General features: G+C 46.7%; 3 protein-coding genes across 3 annotated transcripts; 2 read left to right on the top strand and 1 right to left on the bottom strand.

The window, feature by feature from the left end:
* Window positions 1–2,263: 2,263 nt before the first annotated feature.
* LOC139405479 (ATP synthase subunit a-like) lies at window positions 2,264–5,419 on the top strand (the record flags this gene model as incomplete). The annotated part of the gene is made up of 6 exons (XM_071147811.1): window positions 2,264–2,288; window positions 2,345–2,575; window positions 2,791–2,834; window positions 3,106–3,410; window positions 3,455–3,692; window positions 5,318–5,419. Coding segments are annotated over 6 exons (945 nt in total), but the record flags the coding sequence as incomplete, so codon positions are not given.
* A 90-nt stretch (window positions 5,420–5,509) lies between these two features.
* On the top strand, window positions 5,510–9,022 carry LOC139405476 (alpha-crystallin A chain-like). The gene is made up of 3 exons (XM_071147807.1): window positions 5,510–5,913; window positions 7,214–7,336; window positions 8,739–9,022. The coding sequence occupies exons 1-3, from the start codon at window positions 5,716–5,718 to the stop codon at window positions 8,949–8,951; spliced, it is 534 nt and encodes a 177-aa protein (XP_071003908.1). The 5' UTR covers window positions 5,510–5,715; the 3' UTR covers window positions 8,952–9,022.
* Window positions 9,023–14,530: 5,508 nt separating this feature from the next.
* LOC139405474 (uncharacterized) lies at window positions 14,531–17,710 on the bottom strand. Its single transcript, XM_071147804.1, has 5 exons — window positions 17,626–17,710; window positions 16,512–16,853; window positions 15,968–16,175; window positions 15,592–15,734; window positions 14,531–15,108 (listed from the first exon to the last, which is right to left on the bottom strand). The coding sequence occupies exons 2-5, from the start codon at window positions 16,744–16,746 to the stop codon at window positions 14,531–14,533; spliced, it is 1,164 nt and encodes a 387-aa protein (XP_071003905.1). The 5' UTR covers window positions 16,747–16,853; window positions 17,626–17,710.
* Window positions 17,711–20,231: the final 2,521 nt, after the last annotated feature.

The following is a 20,231-nucleotide window of genomic DNA, read 5'->3' as shown; positions in this document are numbered from 1 at the left end:
AGCTAGAGCAAGCACACAGGCCCTAAGCAAGGCCTCTAACGGCTTCCTTCCTTCTATCCTTCTATCTATCCATCCTTCCTTCTTCTCTCCTTCCATCTTTCCTTCCTTCCTTCCATCCTTCAGTAGTGGTGGTTCAATGAATCACACTTGTGTGGTGAATAACCTTTCCAGAGGTCCAAAACCCCCCAATTTAGCTCAGTGTGCTAAAACAGTCTTGTTGTGCACAGGATACCTGGATTCAAACCTTGTCTACCACATTTCCTTCCTGTCCTATTTCACTATCATTTTGTGATCACCTAAAGGAAGGAATACAAATCAGACTGTAATGGTAACGTACACAGTCGGCATGTATAAAAGGTGCAGTGAAATGCTTCTGTGCTAGCTCCCTCAACATTCCAGTACACAAATCAATATCCCCAACACCCTCAGGTTAGCCCCAGGTTAGCCTCAGGTTAGCCCCAGGTTAGCCTCAGGTTAGCCCCAGGTTAGCCCCAGGTTAGCCTCAGGTTAACCCTAGGTTAGCCCCAGGTTAGCCTCAGGTTAGCCCCAGGTTAGCCCCAGGTTAGGTTACACACCGCTGTTCCAACCAGAGCTGACGATGAATAGCCTGACCTGTCTAGCATACTGTAGGATATACACAGACCAGGGCTTCTATTGTCTGGCTCATTGATAAAACCCTCTCTGCCCCTGAACCTGCTGACAGGGCTGTAACAAGGCCCAACCCCCGCTACGTCCGGCACCCCTATCCTCTCCCCCATCCCCCTCTGGCCTCCATCCAGCCCCACAACGTCCCCTAGGCGCTCGGCCCTGGCCGAGGCCGGTTGGTCTTGGCGGGTGCGTCTGTGGGCTGGAAAAAGGGCCTGGCCGGTGCTTTGTGTAAGCCTCTGTGCTGGACCGGGTGAAAGCCCAGCGGGATTAGGTTAATACAGCAGGGGGCGAGGCCCGGAGGGAAGTCACCGGGAGAGGGATCAGAGCCATGGGAACTGGGGGTGGGTGCAATGGGCGTGGATGGGTCTGTTTGGGTGCATAGCTCCTCTCTCTGAGTTCTTAGGCTTTAATACACACACACTGGTTCAGACACAAACACACACAATGGTTCAGACACACACACACACACACACACAGGTTCAGACACACACACACTGGTTCAGACACACACACACACACACACACACACACACACACACACACACACACACACACACACACACACACACACACACACACACACACTGTTGCTTTAGAAACAATTTTGCACGCTACTTCACACAAACACAATGATACAGACACACACACACACACATACAGTGGGGCAAAAAAGTATTTAGTCAGCCACCAATTGTGCAAGTTCTCCCACTTAAAAAGATGAGAGAGGCCTGTAATTTTCATCATAGGTACACTTCAACTATGACAGACAAAATGAGAGAAAAAAAATCCAGAAAATCACATTGTAGGATTTTTTATGAATTTATTTGCAAATTATGGTGGAAAATAAGTATTTGGTCAATAACAAAAGTTTATCTCAATACTTTGTTATATACCCTTTGTTGGCAATGACAGAGGTCAAACGTTTTCTGTAAGTCCTCACAAGGTTTTCACACACTGTTGCTGGTATTTTGGCCCATTCCTCCATGCAGATCTCCTCTAGAGCAGTGATGTTTTGGGGCTGTTGCTGGGCAACACAGACTTTCAACTCCCTCCAAAGATTTTCTATGGGGTTGAGATCTGGAGACTGACTAGGCCACTCCAGGACCTTGAAATGCTTCTTACGAAGCCACTCCTTCGTTGCCCGGGCGGTGTGTTTGGGATCATTGTCATGCTGAAAGACCCATCTACGTTTCATCTTCAATGCCCTTGCTGATGGAAGGAGGTTTTCACTCAAAATCTCACGATATATGGCCCCATTCATTCTTTCCTTTACACGGATCAGTCGTCCTGGTCCCTTTGCAGAAAAACAGCCCCAAAGCATGATGTTTCCACCCCCATGCTTCACAGTAGGTATGGTGTTCTTTGGATGCAACATTCTTTGTCCTCCAAACACGATGAGTTGAGTTTTTACCAAAAAGTTATATTTTGGTTTCATCTGACCATATGACATTCTCCCAATCTTCTTCTGGATCATCCAAATGCTCTTTAGCAAACTTCAGATACGGCTGTTTCCCTGCTGTTTCCCCTGCTGTTTCCCCTGCTGTTTCTCTGCTGTTTTCTCTGCTGTTTCTCTGCTGTTTTCTCTGCTGTTTTCTCTGCTGTTTCTCTGCTGTTTCCCCTGCTGTTTCCTCTGCTGTTTCTCTGCTGTTTCCCCTGCCGTTTCTCTGCTGTTTTCTCTGCTGTTTCCCTGCTGTTTCTCTACTGTTTCTCTGCTGTTTTCTCTGCTGTTTCCCCTGTTGTTTCCTCTGCTGTTTCTCTGCTGTTTCCCCTGCTGTTTCTCTGCTGTTTTCTCTGCTGTTTCCCTGCTGTTTCTCTGCTGTTTCCCCTGCTGTTTCTCTGCTGTTTCCCCTGCTGTTTCCTCTGCTGTTTCTCTGCTGTTTCCCCTGCTGTTTCTCTGCTGTTTTCTCTGCTGTTTCCCTGCTGTTTCTCTGCTGTTTCCCCTGCTGTTTCTCCGCTGTTTTCTCTGCTGTTTCCCTGCTGTTTCTCTGCTGTTTCCCCTGCTGTTTCTCTGCTGTTTCCCCTGCTGTTTCTCTGCTGTTTCCCCTGCTGTTTCTCTGCTGTTTCCCTGCTGTTTCTCTGTTGTTTCTCTGCTGTTTCTCTGCTGTTTCTCTGCTGTTTCCCCTGCTGTTTCCCCTGCTGTTTCTCTGCTGTTTCCCCTGCTGTTTCTCTGCTGTTTTCTCTGCTGTTTCCCTGCTGTTTCTCTGCTGTTTCCCCTGCTGTTTCTCTGCTGTTTTCTCTGCTGTTTCCCTGCTGTTTCTCTGCTGTTTCCCCTGCTGTTTCTCTGCTGTTTCCCCTGCTGTTTCTCTGCTGTTTCCCCTGCTGTTTCTCTGTTGTTTCTCTGCTGTTTCTCTGCTGTTTCTCTGCCGTTTCCCCTGCTGTTTCCCCTGCTGTTTCCCCTGCTGTTTCTCTGCTGTTTCCCTGCTGTTTCTCTGTTGTTTCTCTGCTGTTTCTCTGCTGTTTCTCTGCTGTTTCCCCTGCTGTTTCCCCTGCTGTTTCCTCTGCTGTTTCTCTGCTGTTTTCTCTGCTGTTTCTCTGCTGTTTCCCCTGCTGTTTCCCCTGCTGTTTCTCTGCTGTTTTCTCTGCTGTTTTCTCTGCTGTTTCCCCTGCTGTTTCCCCTGCTGTTTCTCTGCTGTTTCTCTGCTGTTTCTCTGCTGTTTCCCCTGCTGTTTCCCCTGCTGTTTCCTCTGCTGTTTCTCTGCTGTTTCTCTGCTGTTTCCCTGCTGTTTCCCCTGCTGTTTCCTCTTCTGTTTCTCTGCTGTTTCTCTGCTGTTTCTCTGCTGTTTCCCCTGCTGTTTCCTCTGCTGTTTCTCTGCTGTTTCTCTGCTGTTTCTCTGCTGTTTCCCCTGCTGTTTCCCCTGCTGTTTCCTCTGCTGTTTCTCTGCTGTTTCTCTGCTGTTTCCCCTGCTGTTTCCCCTGCTGTTTCCTCTGCTGTTTCTCTGCTGTTTCTCTGCTGTTTCTCTGCTGTTTCTCTGCTGTTTCCCCTGCTGTTTCCCCTGCTGTTTCTCTGCTGTTTCTCTGCTGTTTCTCTGCTGTTTCTCTGCTGTTTCCCCTGCTGTTTCCCCTGCTGTTTCCTCTGCTGTTTCTCTGCTGTTTCTCTGCTGTTTCTCTGCTGTTTCTCTGCTGTTTCTCTGCTGTTTTCTCTGCTGTTTTCTCTGCTGTTTCTCTGCTGTTTCTCTGCTGTTTCTCTGCTGTTTCTCTGCTGTTTCTCTGCTGTTTCCCCTGCTGTTTCCCCTGCTGTTTCTCTGCTGATTCTCTGCTGTTTCTCTGCTGTTTCTCTGCTGTTTCTCTGCTGTTTCCCCTGCTGTTTCTCTGCTGTTTCTCTGCTGTTTCTCTGCTGTTTCCCCTGCTGTTTCTCTGCTGTTTCCCCTGCTGTTTCTCTGCTGTTTCTCTGCTGTTTCTCTGCTGTTTCCCCTGCTGTTTCTCTGCTGTTTCTCTGCTGTTTCTCTGCTGTTTCCCCTGCTGTTTCTCTGCTGTTTCTCTGCTGTTTCTCTGCTGTTTCTCTGCTGTTTCCCCTGCTGTTTCTCTGCTGTTTTCTCTGCTGTTTTCTCTGTTGTTTCTCTGCTGTTTCCCCTGCTGTTTCCCCTGCTGTTTCTCTGCTGTTTCCCCTGCTGTTTCTCTGCTGTTTCTCTGCTGTTTCTCTGCTGTTTCTCTGCTGTTTCCCCTGCTGTTTCTCTGCTGTTTTCTCTGCTGTTTTCTCTGTTGTTTCTCTGCTGTTTCCCCTGCTGTTTCCCCTGCTGTTTCTCTGCTGTTTCCCCTGCTGTTTCTCTGCTGTTTCCCCTGCTGTTTCTCTGCTGTTTCCCCTGCTGTTTCTCTGCTGTTTTCTCTGTTGTTTTCTCTGTTGTTTCTCTGCTGATTCTCTGCTGTTTCTCTGCTGTTTTCTCTGCTGTTTTCTCTGCTGTTTCCCCTGCTGTTTCTCTGCTGTTTTCTCTGCTGTTTCCCCTGCTGTTTCTCTGCTGTTTTCTCTGCTGTTTCTCTGCTGTTTTCTCTGCTGTTTCTCTGCTGTTTCCCCTGCTGTTTCCTCTGCTGTTTCCCCTCTACTTTACATTCCATACGGGTCAATCGGACAAATACCCATCCTCACAATGTTTGACCGCTGCTGTTGTGATGTTGACCTCTCCACGCCCTCACACAGCCACCCCCAGACTGTATTGTGACTGAAGTCTGCTCTTCATCCCAACAAAGTACCAGAACAATAGTGTGTTTGTGTGTGTATGTGTGTGTGTGCGTGCGTGTGTGTGTGTATGTGTGTGTTTGCGTGTGTGCTTGTGTGTGTATGTGTGCGTGCGTGCGTGTGTATGTGTGTGTGTATGTGTGTGTATGTGTGTGTGTGTATGTGTGTGTGTGAAAGACAGAGAGAGAGGATGAGCATGTCGGTGCTCCACACCCAGACAGGTTTAATTCCCATCCCCCGTATCCAGTGTCAGAAACCCCACCAACCACAGGAGGCTGCTGAGGGGAGGACGGCTCATGATAAACCATGTTTTTGATTTGTTCAATACCATTCTATTTATTCTTTCCAGCGATTACTATGAGCCAGTCCTCCCATATTAAGGTGCCACCAATCCATTTCTTTTCACCCCTGACCTCCTGATTCTCTCTCCGTCTCCCCCTTTTCCTCACCCTCTTCCTCACCCTCTTCCTCACCCTCTCCACAGGCTTGTTTTGTCAGAGCCTTGTCGTCCGGTTGGCGCTGGCACAGGTCCCGCCACGTTACGAGGGCCAGGCTGTAGCTGGACGGGCCAGCGGGCACTCCACCCACCGATTCTGCTGACTGAGCCCGTCCCACCATGAGATAATGCCATTCCACAGAGATCCGCACTAAAGCCCCTCTTTTCTGCCCCACAGGTATATAAAGAGGGGGCGGCTGCAGAGGAGAGGACACGCACCACTTGGGACCCCTACTCCTCTCTACTAGTACTGCTACTACTACCTCTAGTCCTCCCTCACGCCTCTCTCTCTCTACTCCTAACAGAACACAGGCACTAGCGAGCCGAGCTAAAGCAGAGCAGCAGGAAACCGTCTGTATTGAGTTTGGGCCCGTCGAGCTAAAACCTAACCTACACTAGTATGGATATTGCCATCCAGCATCCCTGGTTCAGACGTGCCATGGGCTCCATGTATCCCGCCCGTCTCTTTGACCAGTTTTTCGGGGAGGGCATGTTCGACTATGACCTGTTCCCCTACGCTGCCTCCACCATCAGCCCCTACTACAGACAGTCGCTGTTCCGCAACTTCCTGGACTCCACCAACTCTGGCATGTCTGAGGTAACAACTAACCTGTTCAACCTGACTGATTGATCACTGTGCTCAGCATTGGAAGTGTTCAGTCTGGATTACCAGGCTAACCTGCTCCGTCCTCTGGGGAAGAATAGGATCCACTAAGACCTATTCATTCACCATCATTCTAAATCTGTAGTCCCTTTAGTTTAGTTCAAACTACCCAAATGTATGATTTGCATGTTTCTTGTTGTCTAGCTTTATGGATAGAAAGCAGACTTGGTTGTCAGTATTTGATGGGGAAAGATGTTATTAGTGCCATGATGCATTGGTTACATCCTCTACAGTTTCATTGGTTGAACAGTATGCTGTTTCCTATAAAAAAGAGGATTTGCAAAATGGACTGAGATTGGACAGATTTGACTCGTACTGTAATGGGCCCTAAGGTGGTCTATGTGTACATATCTTTCACAGAGAAACTCAATGTATTTAATCTAGGAGGCCTTCACTGAATTCATTACTAATACAGGGAGATGTAACAGTTATAGAGAAGAGAAAGCTGAGTGGGGGAGACAAGGACATGACCCTGGGGAAGTCGCTATACTAAATCAGAGAGAAGCAGTAGCACTAGCCAGATCTGTTATTGAATGGCTATGACAGCAGTAGCACTAGCCAGATCTGTTATTGAATGGCTATGACAGCAGTAGCACTAGCCAGATCTGTTATTGTATGGCTATGACATCCTGCTATCCTATACCGCTGTAGTAGATGTTGCTGATTGTCATAAGAGAGTACAGAGAACAGAGAACAGGGAGGTCAAATACCCCTACTACTGGAGCTGTAAACAACGATCAGAAGTGCATTTTGCAGTTTGCAAGACTATTGAGAGTATGTTGAAAATGAGCGGCAAATGGAATGCACTAATCTTGAGTGATTCTCAGCAGGGAAGAGCTCAGAGACTGCTGCAGTGTTATCCACCAAGTCTAAACCAAGTCTAAACCAAGTCTAAACCATGCTCTGTCCTGCCCATAATATACGGACTCATTCCATTACTAGCTCAAACTGCATTTCAACGTGGGTTAAATGCCAGGATATCAGAATTCCGATGTCCAAACAACATCTAGTGTTTTGGTGACTAGTGACACACATTTTGTTTTGCAGCATCTATACTCACTTCAGAAATGGATCATCGTCTTCATATCTCTCTGAGATATGACTCCATTACAACATATAGAACTGAACTGATATGGGGAAAAAATACATTTCAGAAGATGAGCATCACTGTGGTTACCAGGTTCCCGCCACCCGTGACCTTTAACCTTCAACCCCTTTCCCTCTATCTCTCCAGGTGAGGTCCGACAGGGACAAGTTCTCGGTCTTCATGGATGTGAAGCACTTCTCTCCTGATGAACTCAACGTAAAGGTGACTGATGACTATGTGGAGATCCAGGGAAAGCATGGAGAGAGACAGGTGAGACCTCCCACCATCTGGTGACCCCTGGTTGGATGGGTTAAGATTCCATCCCATCTAAGCAGCACACACCCTAATCTCTCTGGACGGACAGGCTGAGCTAGCTCAAAACTACCACTGTGACTTGTGGTAGTACACCCACTCCTGAGTTCAAACACAATCCCTCTACTATGGCTTGGAACACCAACGCCTGGTTTCTCACATGTGCACATATATATCAGTGGGGGCTGCTGACGGGAGGACGGATCATAATAATGTCTGGAACTGAGCCAATAGAATGGAATCAACACCATGGAAACCATGGAAACTATGTGTTTGATGTATTTGATACCATTCCACTGATTCCACTCCTGTCATTACCACGAACCCATCCTCCCCAATTACCAACCTCCTGTGACATACTGTCTATACTGTACATGTATAGTGTGAGTGCCTGCACGCCTGTCACATGGAAACACCCTGTGGCAGTAGTTGAAGCAATAAGCGCACCAGATACTGTCATCACTGTGCTTTCCAGGTCAGTGCATTCATCCTTAGGCAGGTTGCTCCTTCCAGCTACCTAGACAGAGCCACTGCTACAACAACCAGCTTTAACCAGCCACGTCCTCAAAGAGATGCTAACAAGATGTGTTATTAGATTCAACATGTTGAGTCAGAGGAGAATTTCTCAACCTAATTAATGTGTGTCGAGCACACCCACCCACAGCTTTGTTTTGTTTATTCTGGGAATTGGTCGGCTTACGCGCATTGCCCCTCATATGTATTAAATTCGACCCTTTTCTAGGCCCATGTTCAGCCAGGATGAAGTCAAACAACCAAGCAGTTACGTGTCCTCAGATGAAACTATACACACTGACACACTTTGCTGGGAAAAACATCTCCAATGATAGGGATTCCTACATAAACAATGGGACACATTGTTTGGGATCATTTCATTTTCTGGGGCCACACGGTGACACAGAACAAATGTGATGTATGTTAGTCATAAAGGTGAACGTGACCCACAATGTTTTGAGTTTTCCTTTGTAAGAGTTAAGAGTCATTAAATTAGATTACAATATGCTACTTATCTCTCTCTTTTCTCTCTCTCTTCTCTTTCTTTCTCTCGTCATTTATTTTCATTCTGGATGTTAGTGGCCTCCAGGGACAGGCTGAGTGGGGGAGCCGTTGTAACTAAGGAACGTTTTGCTTTCTCTCACGTCCTTTCTGCGTCATTCCCAGCAGCCGCACATGTTTTTTTCTTAGAGTGCTGAATTCCTATGGTTAGGCCTGTATCTGACAGTGTGAAGGGATAATGATTTAAAAAGCACCATAAAAAACGTTCATCATTTTCCATCTAAAGTGTTGAACGTGGACACTACATCGTTACTCTCATCCTCATTTGTCTCTCTCTTGTCCCCAGGACGACCACGGTTACATATCACGTGAGTTCCACCGCCGTTACCGCCTCCCCTCCAGCGTGGACCAATCGGCTATCTCCTGCACACTGTCCACCGATGGCCTCCTGACCCTTTGTGGCCCAAAGGTCACCGGTGGCGGTGGCGACCTCGGCCGTGGCGACCGCAGCATCCCCGTCACCCGCGACGACAAGACTAACGCCGCCCCCTCCTCTTAAGAAGATGGGCGTGCTGCCGGCTGGGTGGCACTGGGGATGCGGGGGGTGTCGAAGGGCGGAAGGGGGCATGCAGGGGGGGGCTTCTCTTCCAAATAAAGCAGCCGTGTGGCTGGGGCAGGGTGCGGGGGGCTGAACAACACATTCCTTTACCCCCAAAGTCTCCCCACCCCCTCGCCCCTCCCCTCACCTTACCACCCTACCCCAATCCCTCTCTCCCTGACTCCACACTTAGAAGATATCAGTGTATTTCTAGTCTAATATTTTCTCCTTTTTTAGACTACGCTAGACTATTATGGCAGTGTTAATATTCTGGCTCTGATTATGACTCATGACCCATGAGGATGGATAAAGAGAGGGATGGTTGGGGCTTGGGGGGGACAACAAAAACAAAAGGATTTAAGAGAGGGTCACATGACTTAACCCTGGCTTTCTACTTCCTGTGTAAACAAACAACAAATCGGTCACCCCAGGGGTACCGTGGGTAATATTTCACCCAGTGAGGAAGCTGCCGTCTTTCTCCTGGCTGTACTGAAGGGCTTTACTGAGCAACTCTTTCTCAGAGAAAGAGAGGGAGGGAGGGAGGATAGGGGGGAGTTAGGGTTAAGTACGTACCATTGTCTGGTCCTATAGGACTGCTGTAGTACTGAAAAGGGCTTCCATCATTGGGCTTATACCACCACCTGGCTTTTTTCCATTCCTGTGTCGCGACTTTTTCCAAACCCTTCTCTCTTGTCCTTGAGTATTTCCTGTCCTGTAGCGTTAGCCCTGTTCAGCTGATATCTGCTCACTTCCTGAGAAGTAGAAACAATAAAACTGTAATATTAACCAAGATGCAACCCCTTGTCTGTACTTTCTCTGTTTCATCAAGTATTCATTGGATGTGAACGTATCCGTTGCGCAGGTCAACCACAAAGCTACTGAGCAAAACTAGACCACATATTCATTGTAATAGAGGTGAGTGTTTACTCTCTAAGAGCTGTGATTAATCTTATCCTCTTCTTAATCAGTCAAGTGGCACGAGGGCAAAAGAGTAAGACAGAGAGACTGAGACAGAGAGAATGAGACAGAGAGAGAGTGAGACAGATAGAATGAGACAGAGAGAGAGAATGAGACAGAGAGAGAGAGAGAATGAGACAGAGAGAGAATGTGAGAGAGAGACTGGGAAAGAGAGAGACTGGGACAGAGAGAAAGAGAGAGAGAGAATGAGAGAGAGAGACTGGGACAGAGAGAATGAGACAGAGAGAGAGAATGAGACAGAGAGATAATGTGAGAGAGAGACTGGGAAAAAGAGAGACTGTGACAGAGAGAATGAGACAGAGAGAGAATGAGACAGAGAGAATGAGACAGAGAGAATGAGAGAGAGAGACTGGGACAGAGAGAGACTGGGACAGAGAGAATGAGAGAGAGAGAGAATGAGAGAGAGAGACTGGGACAGAAAAACAGAGACAGTGAGAAAGAGAGACAGAGATAAAGATAAGGGAGTGAGAGGAAAATAAATAGCAGAGCCAGGGTCAGTGGTGCCAGTGGTGTTAAAGTACTACTTAAGTCGTTTTTTGGGGGTATCTGTACTCTACCTTACTATTTATATTTTTGACAACTTCTACTTTACTACATTCCTAAATAAAATGATGTACTTTTTGATCCCTGACACCAAAAGGACTTTTACATTTTGAAAGCTTAGCAGGACAGGAAAATGGCCCAATTCACACACTTATCAACAGAACATCCCTACTACCTACTACCACACACACACACACACACAAAACACACACACACACACACAAAACAACAAAAAGGATGTGTATGTGATATAAAACAGAGAGGTCTACTTTCTTGGGGACCTGAATATTGACTGGTTTTCATCAAGCTGTCCACTCAAGAGGAAGCTTCTCAATGTAACCAGTGCCTGCAATCTGGTTCAGGTTATTAATCAATCTACCTGGGTGTTTACAAACACTACAGGAACAAGATCATCCACATGTATCGATCACATTTGTACTAATACTGTAAAACTTTGTTCTAAAGCTGTAAATGTGCCCATTGGATGCAGTGATCACAATATAGTGGCTATATCCAGGAAAGCCGAACAGCTGGGCCTAAAATAATGCATAAGAGATCATACACAAGATTTTGCTGTGACTCTTATGTGGATGATGTAAAAAACAAAATTGTTGATCTGATGTGATTAATGAGGAGCATCCAGACGCTGCACTTGATGAATTTATGAAATGTCTTCTTCCAATTATAGATAAACATGCACCTGTTAAGAAACTGACTGTTAGAACTGTTAAGGCTCCATGGATTGATGAGACATTTAAAAACTGTATGGTTGAAAGAGATGGGGGCAAAAGGAGTGGCTAATAAGTCTGGCTGCACATCTGACTGGCTGACTTACTGCACATCTGACTGGCTGACTTACTGCACATCTGACTGGCTGACTTACTGCACATCTGACTGGCTGACTTACTGCACATCTGACTGGCTGACTTACTGCACATCTGACTGGCTGACTTACTGCAAATTGAGAAATGATGTGAATAAACTCAACAAAAAGAAGAAGAAACTGTATTATGAAGCCAATATCAATGATATAAAGAAGCTACTGAGGATGGTAACTGACTCTAAACCACTCCTATCTGTCATATCTTTAATCTGAGCCTAGAGGAAAGTCTTTGTCCTCAGGCCTGGAGGGAAGCCAAAGTCATTCTGCTACCCAAGAGTGGTGAAGCAGTTTTACTGGTTCTAACAGCAGACCTATCAGCTGGCTGCCAACAATTAGCAAACGGTTGGAAAGAATTGTGTTTGACCAAATACAATGCTATTTCTCTGTAAACAAATTAACAGTCTTTCAGCATGCTTATAGAAAAGGGCACTCAACATGTAAATTGATAATAAGAAGATTGTGGGAGCTGTAATGTTAGATGGCAGTGCAGCCTTTGATATTATTGACCATAATCTGTTTTCAACCTCTGCCATATTGTGGATTCAGAGCCATCTATCTAATAGAAGTCAACGGGGTTTCTTTAATGGAAGCTTCTCTAATGTCAAACATGTAAAGTGTGGTGTACCGCAGGGCAGCTCTCTAGGCCCTCTACTCTTTTCTATTTTTACCAATGACCTGCCACTGGCATTAAACAAAGCATGTGTGTCTATGTATGCTGATGACTCAACCATATATGCATCAGCAACCACAGCTAATGAAGTCACTGAAACCCTTAACAAAGAGTTGCAGTCTGTTTTGGAATGGGTGGCCAGTAATTAACTGGTCCTGCATATCTCTAAAACTAAGAGCATTGTATTTGGTACAAATCATTCCCTAAATTCTAGACCTCCGCTGAATCTGGTAATGAATGGTGGGGCTGTTGAACATGTTGAGGAGATTAAATTACTTGCCGTTACTTTAGATTGTAAACTGTCATGGTCAACATATAGATTCAATGGTTGTAAAGATGGGGAGACGTCTGTCCGTAATAAAGAGTTGCTCTGCTTTTTTGACACAACACTCCACAAAGCAAGTTCTGCAGGCTCTAGTTTAATCTTATCTTGATTATTGTCCAGTCATATGGTCAAGTGCTGCAAGGAAAGACCTAGTTAAACTGCATCTGGCCCAGAACAGAGCGACATGTCTTACTCTTCATTGTAATCAGAGGGCTGATATAAATATAATATATAAATGCATGCCAGTCTCTCTTGGCTAAGATTTGAGGAGAGACTGACTGCATCACTTCTTCTTTTTAGAAGAAACATTGTGTTGAAAATCCCAAATTGTTTGCATCGTCAATTTACACACAGCTCTGACACACACACACTTACCCCACCAGACATGCCACCAGGGGTCTTTTCACAGTTCCCAAATCCAGAACAAACTCAACAAAATGTACAATATTATATAGAATCATTATTGCATGGAACTTGTGTTGTCTCTTCCGCATTTAACCCAACCCCTCTGAAACAGAGAGGTGCGAGGGGGGGGCCTTAATCAACATCCACGTCATCGCGCCCGGAGAACAGTGGGTTAATTGCCTTGCTCAGGGGCAGAATGACTAATTTTCACTTTGTCAGCTCGGGGATTTGATCCAGCAACCTTTCGGTTACTGGCCCAACGCTCCTGCCCACCAGGCTACCTGCATTAGGTCATTAGGGCTAGGCGTTAGGCTCTGCTTCTTCAGGGGAACTCTCTGCCAGAGCAAGGCTCAATCATTCCAATAATAACAAACTACAGGCAGTGAGGGAGGTATAGCAATACCAACCCCCTGACTGGAACCAAAGCAGAGCCAGACAGGTGGAGGCTGGGCTGGTGGTGGTGGGCCAGCTGAAAACAGACAACCAAAGCAGAGCCAGACAGGTGGAGGTGGGCTGGTGGTGGTGGGCCAGCTGAAAACAGACAAGTCATACAGAGCCAGACAGGTGGAGGTGGGCTGGTGGTGGTGGGCCAGCTGAAAACAGACAACCAAAGCAGAGCCAGACAGGTGGAGGTGGGCTGGTGGTGGTGGGCCAGCTGAAAACAGACAAGTCATACAGAGCCAGACAGGTGGAGGTGGGCTGGTGGTGGTGGGCCAGCTGAAAACAGACTACCAAAGCAGAGCCAGACAGGTGGAGGTGGGCTGGTGGTGGTGGGCCAGCTGAAAACAGACAAGTCATACAGAGCAACAGCAATAAACAGTAAAGACCAGTAATAGCTTTTTTCATTCCTTTGTTATTAAAAAAATGATCCAACAACGTATGAAAAAGTATTCAACTACAAATCTCAATTTACAATGTTCGACAAATACAAAAAACGTATTTCAGAGAGGTTTGTTGAGTCTGGTCCACTCAATACAATAGTCTTCTTGTTTGTTCAAAAGGCACAAGGCGGGTCTGAATTCAAACTGCATGAGAAAACACTTATTTTAAGTCGTCTTCCTCATGCCAACTGCACTGAATCAAAGACAGTTTATGGAAGACGACAGGGAGACAACAACTACCACTTAACCGAGTTTGTAATAGGATAATAGGAGAATACTGGGAGTTGTGCTTCCTGGAAAAGACTGCTGTCTCCTCAGTTATTGGTATTTTCAGTTCCCATAACAACAGACATGACAGCACATGATCAGAATTGCATTATTTTAAAAAAAAAGTAGAGTCATTTAGCAGACACTTTTATCCAAAGTGCATTCATATTAAGATAGCTAAGTGAGACAATCACATATCACAGTCGAAGTAAATACATTTTTCCACAATATAGAGGAGTTATCAGCTAAGCCAGTGCTAGTAGGAAAAGAGAAGTGCAAAGAATTTAAGACAATGTTTGAAGAGGTAGAGTTTCAGTTGTTTTCGGAAGATGGGCAGGGGCTCTGCTGTCCTAGCTTTAGGGGAAGCTCATTCCACCAATGGACTCACAGTCCATCCTAAGGAAGGTCCCACTGATGTCATCCATCTTTATTAACGTCCACTGTTGCCAGAGCATCGTGGCATTGAGTCATTGGGGACATCAGTCTGAGGCCCAGTTCCACTTCTCCAGTCTCTCTCTCTGAGTCCTAATGTTAGCCTTGAGACCGTTGCTGTCCAACAGCTGCTAGGCCTGTAGTCCTGGGTGCTTCCTACGGTCCGTACGCAGGATCCATTCTCCCTACTGGGCATGGAGGCAGACGTGGCTGGCGCTGGAGCTGGGGCCGCCTGGAGGTCTGGGAGTGGGTATAGAGGTGGTGGTTGGCCCAAGGCCTTGGCTGAGGCTGGGGGTCAGAGTGGGAATACAGTATCTGAGGCTGAGACTGGGGGTCTGGGTAGTTGTGGGGGTGGGAGTGGGGTTGCTGTAGCTGAGACTGGGAGTCTGGGTGGTTGTGGGGGTGGGAGTGGGGTTGCTGTAGCTGAGACTGGGGGTCTGGGTAGTTGTGGGGGTGAGGCTGCAATAGCTGAGTCTTGAGGTCTGGGTGGTTGTGGGGGTAGATGTGGGGGTGTAGTAGTTGAGACCGGGGGTCTGGGTGGGGGTGTAGTTGTTGAGACAGGGGTTCTGGGTGGGGGTGCAGTAGCTTAGGCTGAGACTGGGGTTTCGGGAGGGGGAACTGGGGCTGAACAGGGAGGTGAGGAGCGTCAGGGAAGGGTGGGGTGTGGTTCTCAACCCGAGGAGAGCTGATATGGAGGTGGGTCTCCAAGAGGTGGCCAGCCGACGCCACCATGGCTGAAGAAGAGAAGGAGGAAGAGGAGGAGGAAGGGGATAAGTCTAGCGGTTGCTCTGAGCATAGAGATAGGTAGGATTGTGGTTGTGGATGTGTCTTTTGGTGTAGCTGTGAGTGTAGCTGTGAGTGTGGGTGTAGTTGTGGTTGTAGTTGTGGCTGTAGGTGTAGTTGTGAGTGTAGCTGTGAGTGTGGTTGTAGTTGTGGGTGTAGTTGTGACTGTGGGTGTAGTTGTGGCTGTGGGTATAGTTGTGGGTGTAGTTGTGGCTGTGGGTGTAGTTGTGGGTGTAGTTGTGAGTGTGGGTGTAGTTGTGAGTGTAGTTGTTGGTGTAGTTGTGTCTGTGGGTGTAGTTGTGAGTGTAGTTGTGGCTGTGGGTGTAGCTGTGAGTGTAGTTGTGGGTGTGGGTGTAGTTGTGGGTGTGGTGAGTGGTTCTGTTGAAGGGAGGGTGTGAGGAAGTCATGTGACAGTGTGTGTGTGGAGAACAGACCAATGGGAGGACGAGGAGGAGCGGGAACGTTAGGAGGGACGGGAGGAGACAGGAAGAGGTGTGGTGGCGGGGAGGAAGACGTGGGGTGGCGTGGAGGAAGAGGTGTGGTCGGGTGGAATTGGCACAGTGGAATCTGGATCACTCTGGGGGAAGACACAGAGAAGAGTCAGTAGAACAACAGGTGTCTAATATTTTCAAATACTTGGGGTGCACTTCTTTTAGTTTGCTCCAATACAATGGAACCGGTTGCAGGTGCAACGTCCAAGACAAATCAAGCAAATGTTTAAAAGCTTTTGACAAATGTATTTAACCCACATCAAAATGGCTTGATAATAATTTGAGTCACAATGATAAGAAACAAAAGGGTCTGCCTCACTTCTGCTGCTGGAAGCCTTCCTCTGACAGTGGTGTGGTGGGGACACAGTGGGACAGGTCTCGCACCCCCCAGGCAGGTGGGCAGGGTGCAGAGCCAGAGGCTGGGGGGGACCACCCGTGCCGGACCCCGGGGCTATTCATCTTGTTCAGTCCCAGCAGGCCCTTGGCGCTGGCCTCCATCCTCAACTTCTGGCGGAACACCCTCAGACCTGGAACAGAGGTCAAAGATCACGACATCATAAACCTTCATGAAAGCCACCAAGAATAGATCTATAACTAAATTTTTTATAACGGTTACAGAATGATGTTCATTTTAGAGAGTAGTTTGTGTGTGCAAACTGACAGGTATCTTAATATCTTGTGGAGTTCCTCAAGGATCCATTCTAGGACCTTTGTCGTTTCTGATCTACATCAAAGATGATTAAAACTCAAGAGATGTATCCAATGTGTAACACAGGAGCTAATGACAGTATACATAAGAAGGTTTTCTTCTTTCCATCTGTCATACTTGATCTGTGCTTTAATTTTGAAGTGGTCGTCCATACCTTGTGTTAGAGCGCCGGTGTCCATGTCGGAGGCTCGGCGGCCCTCCTGGAAGCTGGGTACGGGGAGGCTATCCTGGGGAGGGGGCTGCAGGGTGGACGACAGGGCCAGATGACCGGTAGTGACCAGTAACTGATAGGGGCCGTCAACAGTGCTGGGCACGGTAGAGGACAGGGCCAGGGGGGACTCTGTGGGGCTATAGGTCCCAGGGCCATCCACAGTAGTGACAAGTAACATATAGGCGTCCTCAATTGGGCTGGACAGGCTGGGACTGGCAGAGAAGGAAGAGGAGGAAGAGGAGAAACTATCTGAGGAAGCTTGGTCGGATGAGTTTACCACAGCACCTGTAGATGAGGAGAGAGTAGGGAACTTTAGCCCTGTAACTTGGTGACAATGTGAAAGTGGGCTATGTATAGTGGTGTGTCTATAGTGGTGTGTATAGTGGTGTGTGTATAGTGGTGTATCTATAGTGTTGTGTCTATAGTGGTGTGTGTATAGTGGTGTGTTTATAGTGATGTGTCTATAGTGGTGTGTCTATAGTGGTGTGTATAGTGGTGTGTCTATAGTGGTGTGTCTATAGTGGTGTGTGTATAGTGTGGTATCTATAGTGTTGTGTCTATAGGGGTGCGTGTATAGTGGTGTGCATAGTGGTGTGTCTATAGTGGTGTGTCTATAGTGGTGTGTCTATAGTGGTGTTTCTAGTGGTGTGTATAGTGGTGTGTCTATAGTGGTGTGTCTAGTGGTGTGTCTATAGTGGTGTGTCTATAGTGGTGTATCTATAGTGTTGTGTCTATAGGGGTGTGTGTATAGTGGTGTGCATAGTGGTGTGTCTATAGTGGTTTGTCTATAGTGGTGTGTCTATAGTGGTGTGTGTATAGTGGTGTGTCTATAGAGATGTGTCTATAGTGGTGTGTCTATAGTGGTGTGTCTATAGTGGTGTTTCTAGTGGTGTGTCTATAGTGGTGTGTGTATAGTGGTGTGTCTATAGTGGTGTGTGTATAGTGGTGTGTCTATAGTGGTGTGTCTATAGTGGTGTGTCTATAGTGGTGTCTATAGTGGTGTGTCTATAGTGGTGTGTCTATAGTGGTGTGAATTTTTTTATTAATTTTATTTCACCTTATTTTAACCAGGTAGGCTAGTTGAGAACAAGTTCTCATTTACAACTGCGACCTGGCCAAGATATAGCAAAGCAGTGCGACACAAACAACAACACAGAGTTACACATATATAATAAACAAAAGATACAGTCAATAACACAATAGGAAAAAAAGTCTATATACAGTGTGTGCAAACGAGGTAAGATAAGGGAGGTAAGACAATAAAATAAGCCATAGTTGCAAAATAATTACAATATAGCAATTAAACACTGTGATAGATGTGCAGAAGATGAATGTGCAAGGAGAGATACTGGGGTGCAAAGAATAAAAATAACAGTGTGGGGATGAGGTAGTTGGATGAGCTGTTTACAGATGGGCTATGTACAGGTGCAGTGATCTGTGAGCTGCTCAGACAGCTGGTGCTTAAAGTTAGTGAGGGAGATATGAGTCTCCAGCTTCAGTGATTTTTGCAATTCGTTCTAGTCATTGGGAGTAGAGAACTGGAAGGAAAGGCGGTCAAAGTAGGAATTGGCTTCGGGAGTGACCAGTGAAATATACCTGCTGGAGCGCATGCGGGTGCAGGTGGGTGCTGCTATGGTGACCAGTGAGCTGAGATAAGGCGGGGCTTTACCTAGCAAAGACTTGTAGATGACCTGGAGCCAGTGGGTTTGACAACGAATATGAAGCGATGGCCAGCCAACTAGAGCGTACAGGTCGCAGTGGTGGGTAGTATATGGGGCTTTGGTGGCAAAACGGATGGCACTGTGATGGACTGCATACAATTTGCTGAGTAGAGTGTTGGAGGCTATTTTGTAAATTACATCGAAGTCAAGGATCGGTAGGATGGTCAGTTTTACGAGGGTATGTTTGGCAGCATGGGTGAAAGATGCTTTGTTGCAAAATAGGAAGCTGATTCTAGATTTAATTATGGATTGGAGATGTTTAATGTGAATCTGGAAGGAGAGTTTACAGTCTAACCAGACACTTAGGTATTTTTAGATGTCCCCATATTCTAAATCAGAAGCGTCCAGTGTAGTGATGCTGGACGGGCGGGCAGATGCTGGTAGCAATCGGTTGAAGAGCATGCATTTAGTTTTACTTGCATTTAAGAGAAGTTGGAGGCCACGGAAGGAGAGTTGAATGGCATTGAAGCTCATCTGGAGGTTAGTTAACACAGTGTCCAAAGAAGGGCCAGAAGTATACAGAACGGTATCGTCTGCGTAGAGGTGGATCAGAGAATAACCAGCAGCAAGAGTGACATCATTGATGTATACAGAGAAAAGAGTCGGCCCAAGAATTGAACCCTGTGGCAACCCCATAGAGACTGCCAGAGGTCCGGACAACAGGCCCTCCGATTTGACACACTGAACTCTGTCTAAGAAGTAGTTGGTGAACCAGGCGATCCAGTCATTTGAGTCTGCCGATAAGAATGTGGTGATTGACAGAGTTGAAAGCCTTGGCCAGGTCGATGAACACAGCTGCACAGTATGGTCTCTTATTGATAGAGGTTATGATATCGTTTAGGACCTTGAACGTGGCTGAGGTGCACCCATGACCGCCCTTTAAAAAAGTTTGAAATATCCAATAAATGTCGTTCCACTTCACGATTGTGTCCCACTTGTTGTTGATTCTTCACAAAAAAATACAGTTTTATATCTTTATGTTTGAAGCCTGAAATGTGGCAAAAGGTCGCAAAGTTCAAGGGGGCCGAATACTTTCGCAAGGCACTGTATATATGCGAAGAAAAAAAGATATAAAAATATATATACACGGGACATGACAAGATGAAGACAAAAGACGCCGGTCTGCTATGCCATCTTGGATTCTATGTGGTGTGTCTATAGTGGTGTGTATAGTGGTGTGTCTACAGTGGTGTGTATAGTGGTGTGTCTACAGTGGTGTGTATAGTGGTGTGTCTAAAGCACATATGTCAGAGTCAAGGCCCGCGGGCCACATCCGGCCCGCAAGAAGGTTTTTTACGGCCCCTGGGATGATCTTGATTTATTATTAGAACCGGCCCGCAGCAAGCCGGCAGCCCGCAGATCTTTTACACGCACCAATACTACATTTCCCACAATGCAAAGGTGACGCACCGAGCAGTAGGCTGCTTCATTTCAATATTTATTGGCACAGCAGTCGTCAGCATCACAGTAAAATTAACTTTCAGATACCCATCAAAAATGGCAAAACGGAAGGTGGATACTGAGAACCGGGGGTTTCAAACAAGGTGGGAGTCGGAGTATATGTTCACGAAGGTAGCTGGAAAACCTGTGTGTCTTCTGTGTGGAGAAAGTGTGGCGGTACTGAAAGAGTATAATCTGAGACGACATTATGAAACGAAACACGCGGACACACACGCGGACGCAACTGTCAAGGCCAGTTTTATTTTGGCAGAAGAGATCGCTAAATCAGCCCGGCCATTTACGGAGGGGGATTTCATCAAAAACTGCATGATTAAAGTTTGTGACGAAGTTTGCCCAGAAAAAAGGCAACTCTTTTTAAATGTGAGTCTGAGCAGAAACACCATTGCCGAGAGAGTAGACCAGTTGTCCATCAATCTAAAAGAGCAGCTTGTGAAAAAGGGAAAAGATTTTATTGCATATTCCTTGGCTGTGGATGAGAGCA

This window comes from Oncorhynchus clarkii, unplaced genomic scaffold, assembly GCF_045791955.1.
Source record: "Oncorhynchus clarkii lewisi isolate Uvic-CL-2024 unplaced genomic scaffold, UVic_Ocla_1.0 unplaced_contig_8866_pilon_pilon, whole genome shotgun sequence".
NCBI classification, from domain to species: domain Eukaryota; kingdom Metazoa; phylum Chordata; class Actinopteri; order Salmoniformes; family Salmonidae; genus Oncorhynchus; species Oncorhynchus clarkii.
This window is presented reverse-complemented; position numbering and strand designations above follow the sequence as displayed.

Excerpts from the sequence above, each read along its gene's own strand:
- LOC139405474 (XM_071147804.1), bottom strand. The coding sequence starts at position 16,746 with ATGTTACTTGTCACTACTGTGGATGGCCCTGGGACCTATAGCCCCACA. Across the intron at positions 16,176-16,511 it reads CACCGGCGCTCTAACACAAG|GTCTGAGGGTGTTCCGCCAG; the intron begins GTATGGACGACC and ends CCTCTGTTCCAG. Across the intron at positions 15,735-15,967 it reads GAAGGCTTCCAGCAGCAGAA|AGTGATCCAGATTCCACTGT; the intron begins GTGAGGCAGACC and ends GTCTTCCCCCAG.
- LOC139405476 (XM_071147807.1), top strand. The coding sequence starts at position 5,716 with ATGGATATTGCCATCCAGCATCCCTGGTTCAGACGTGCCATGGGCTCC. Across the intron at positions 5,914-7,213 it reads CCAACTCTGGCATGTCTGAG|GTGAGGTCCGACAGGGACAA; the intron begins GTAACAACTAAC and ends CTATCTCTCCAG. Across the intron at positions 7,337-8,738 it reads GAAAGCATGGAGAGAGACAG|GACGACCACGGTTACATATC; the intron begins GTGAGACCTCCC and ends TCTTGTCCCCAG.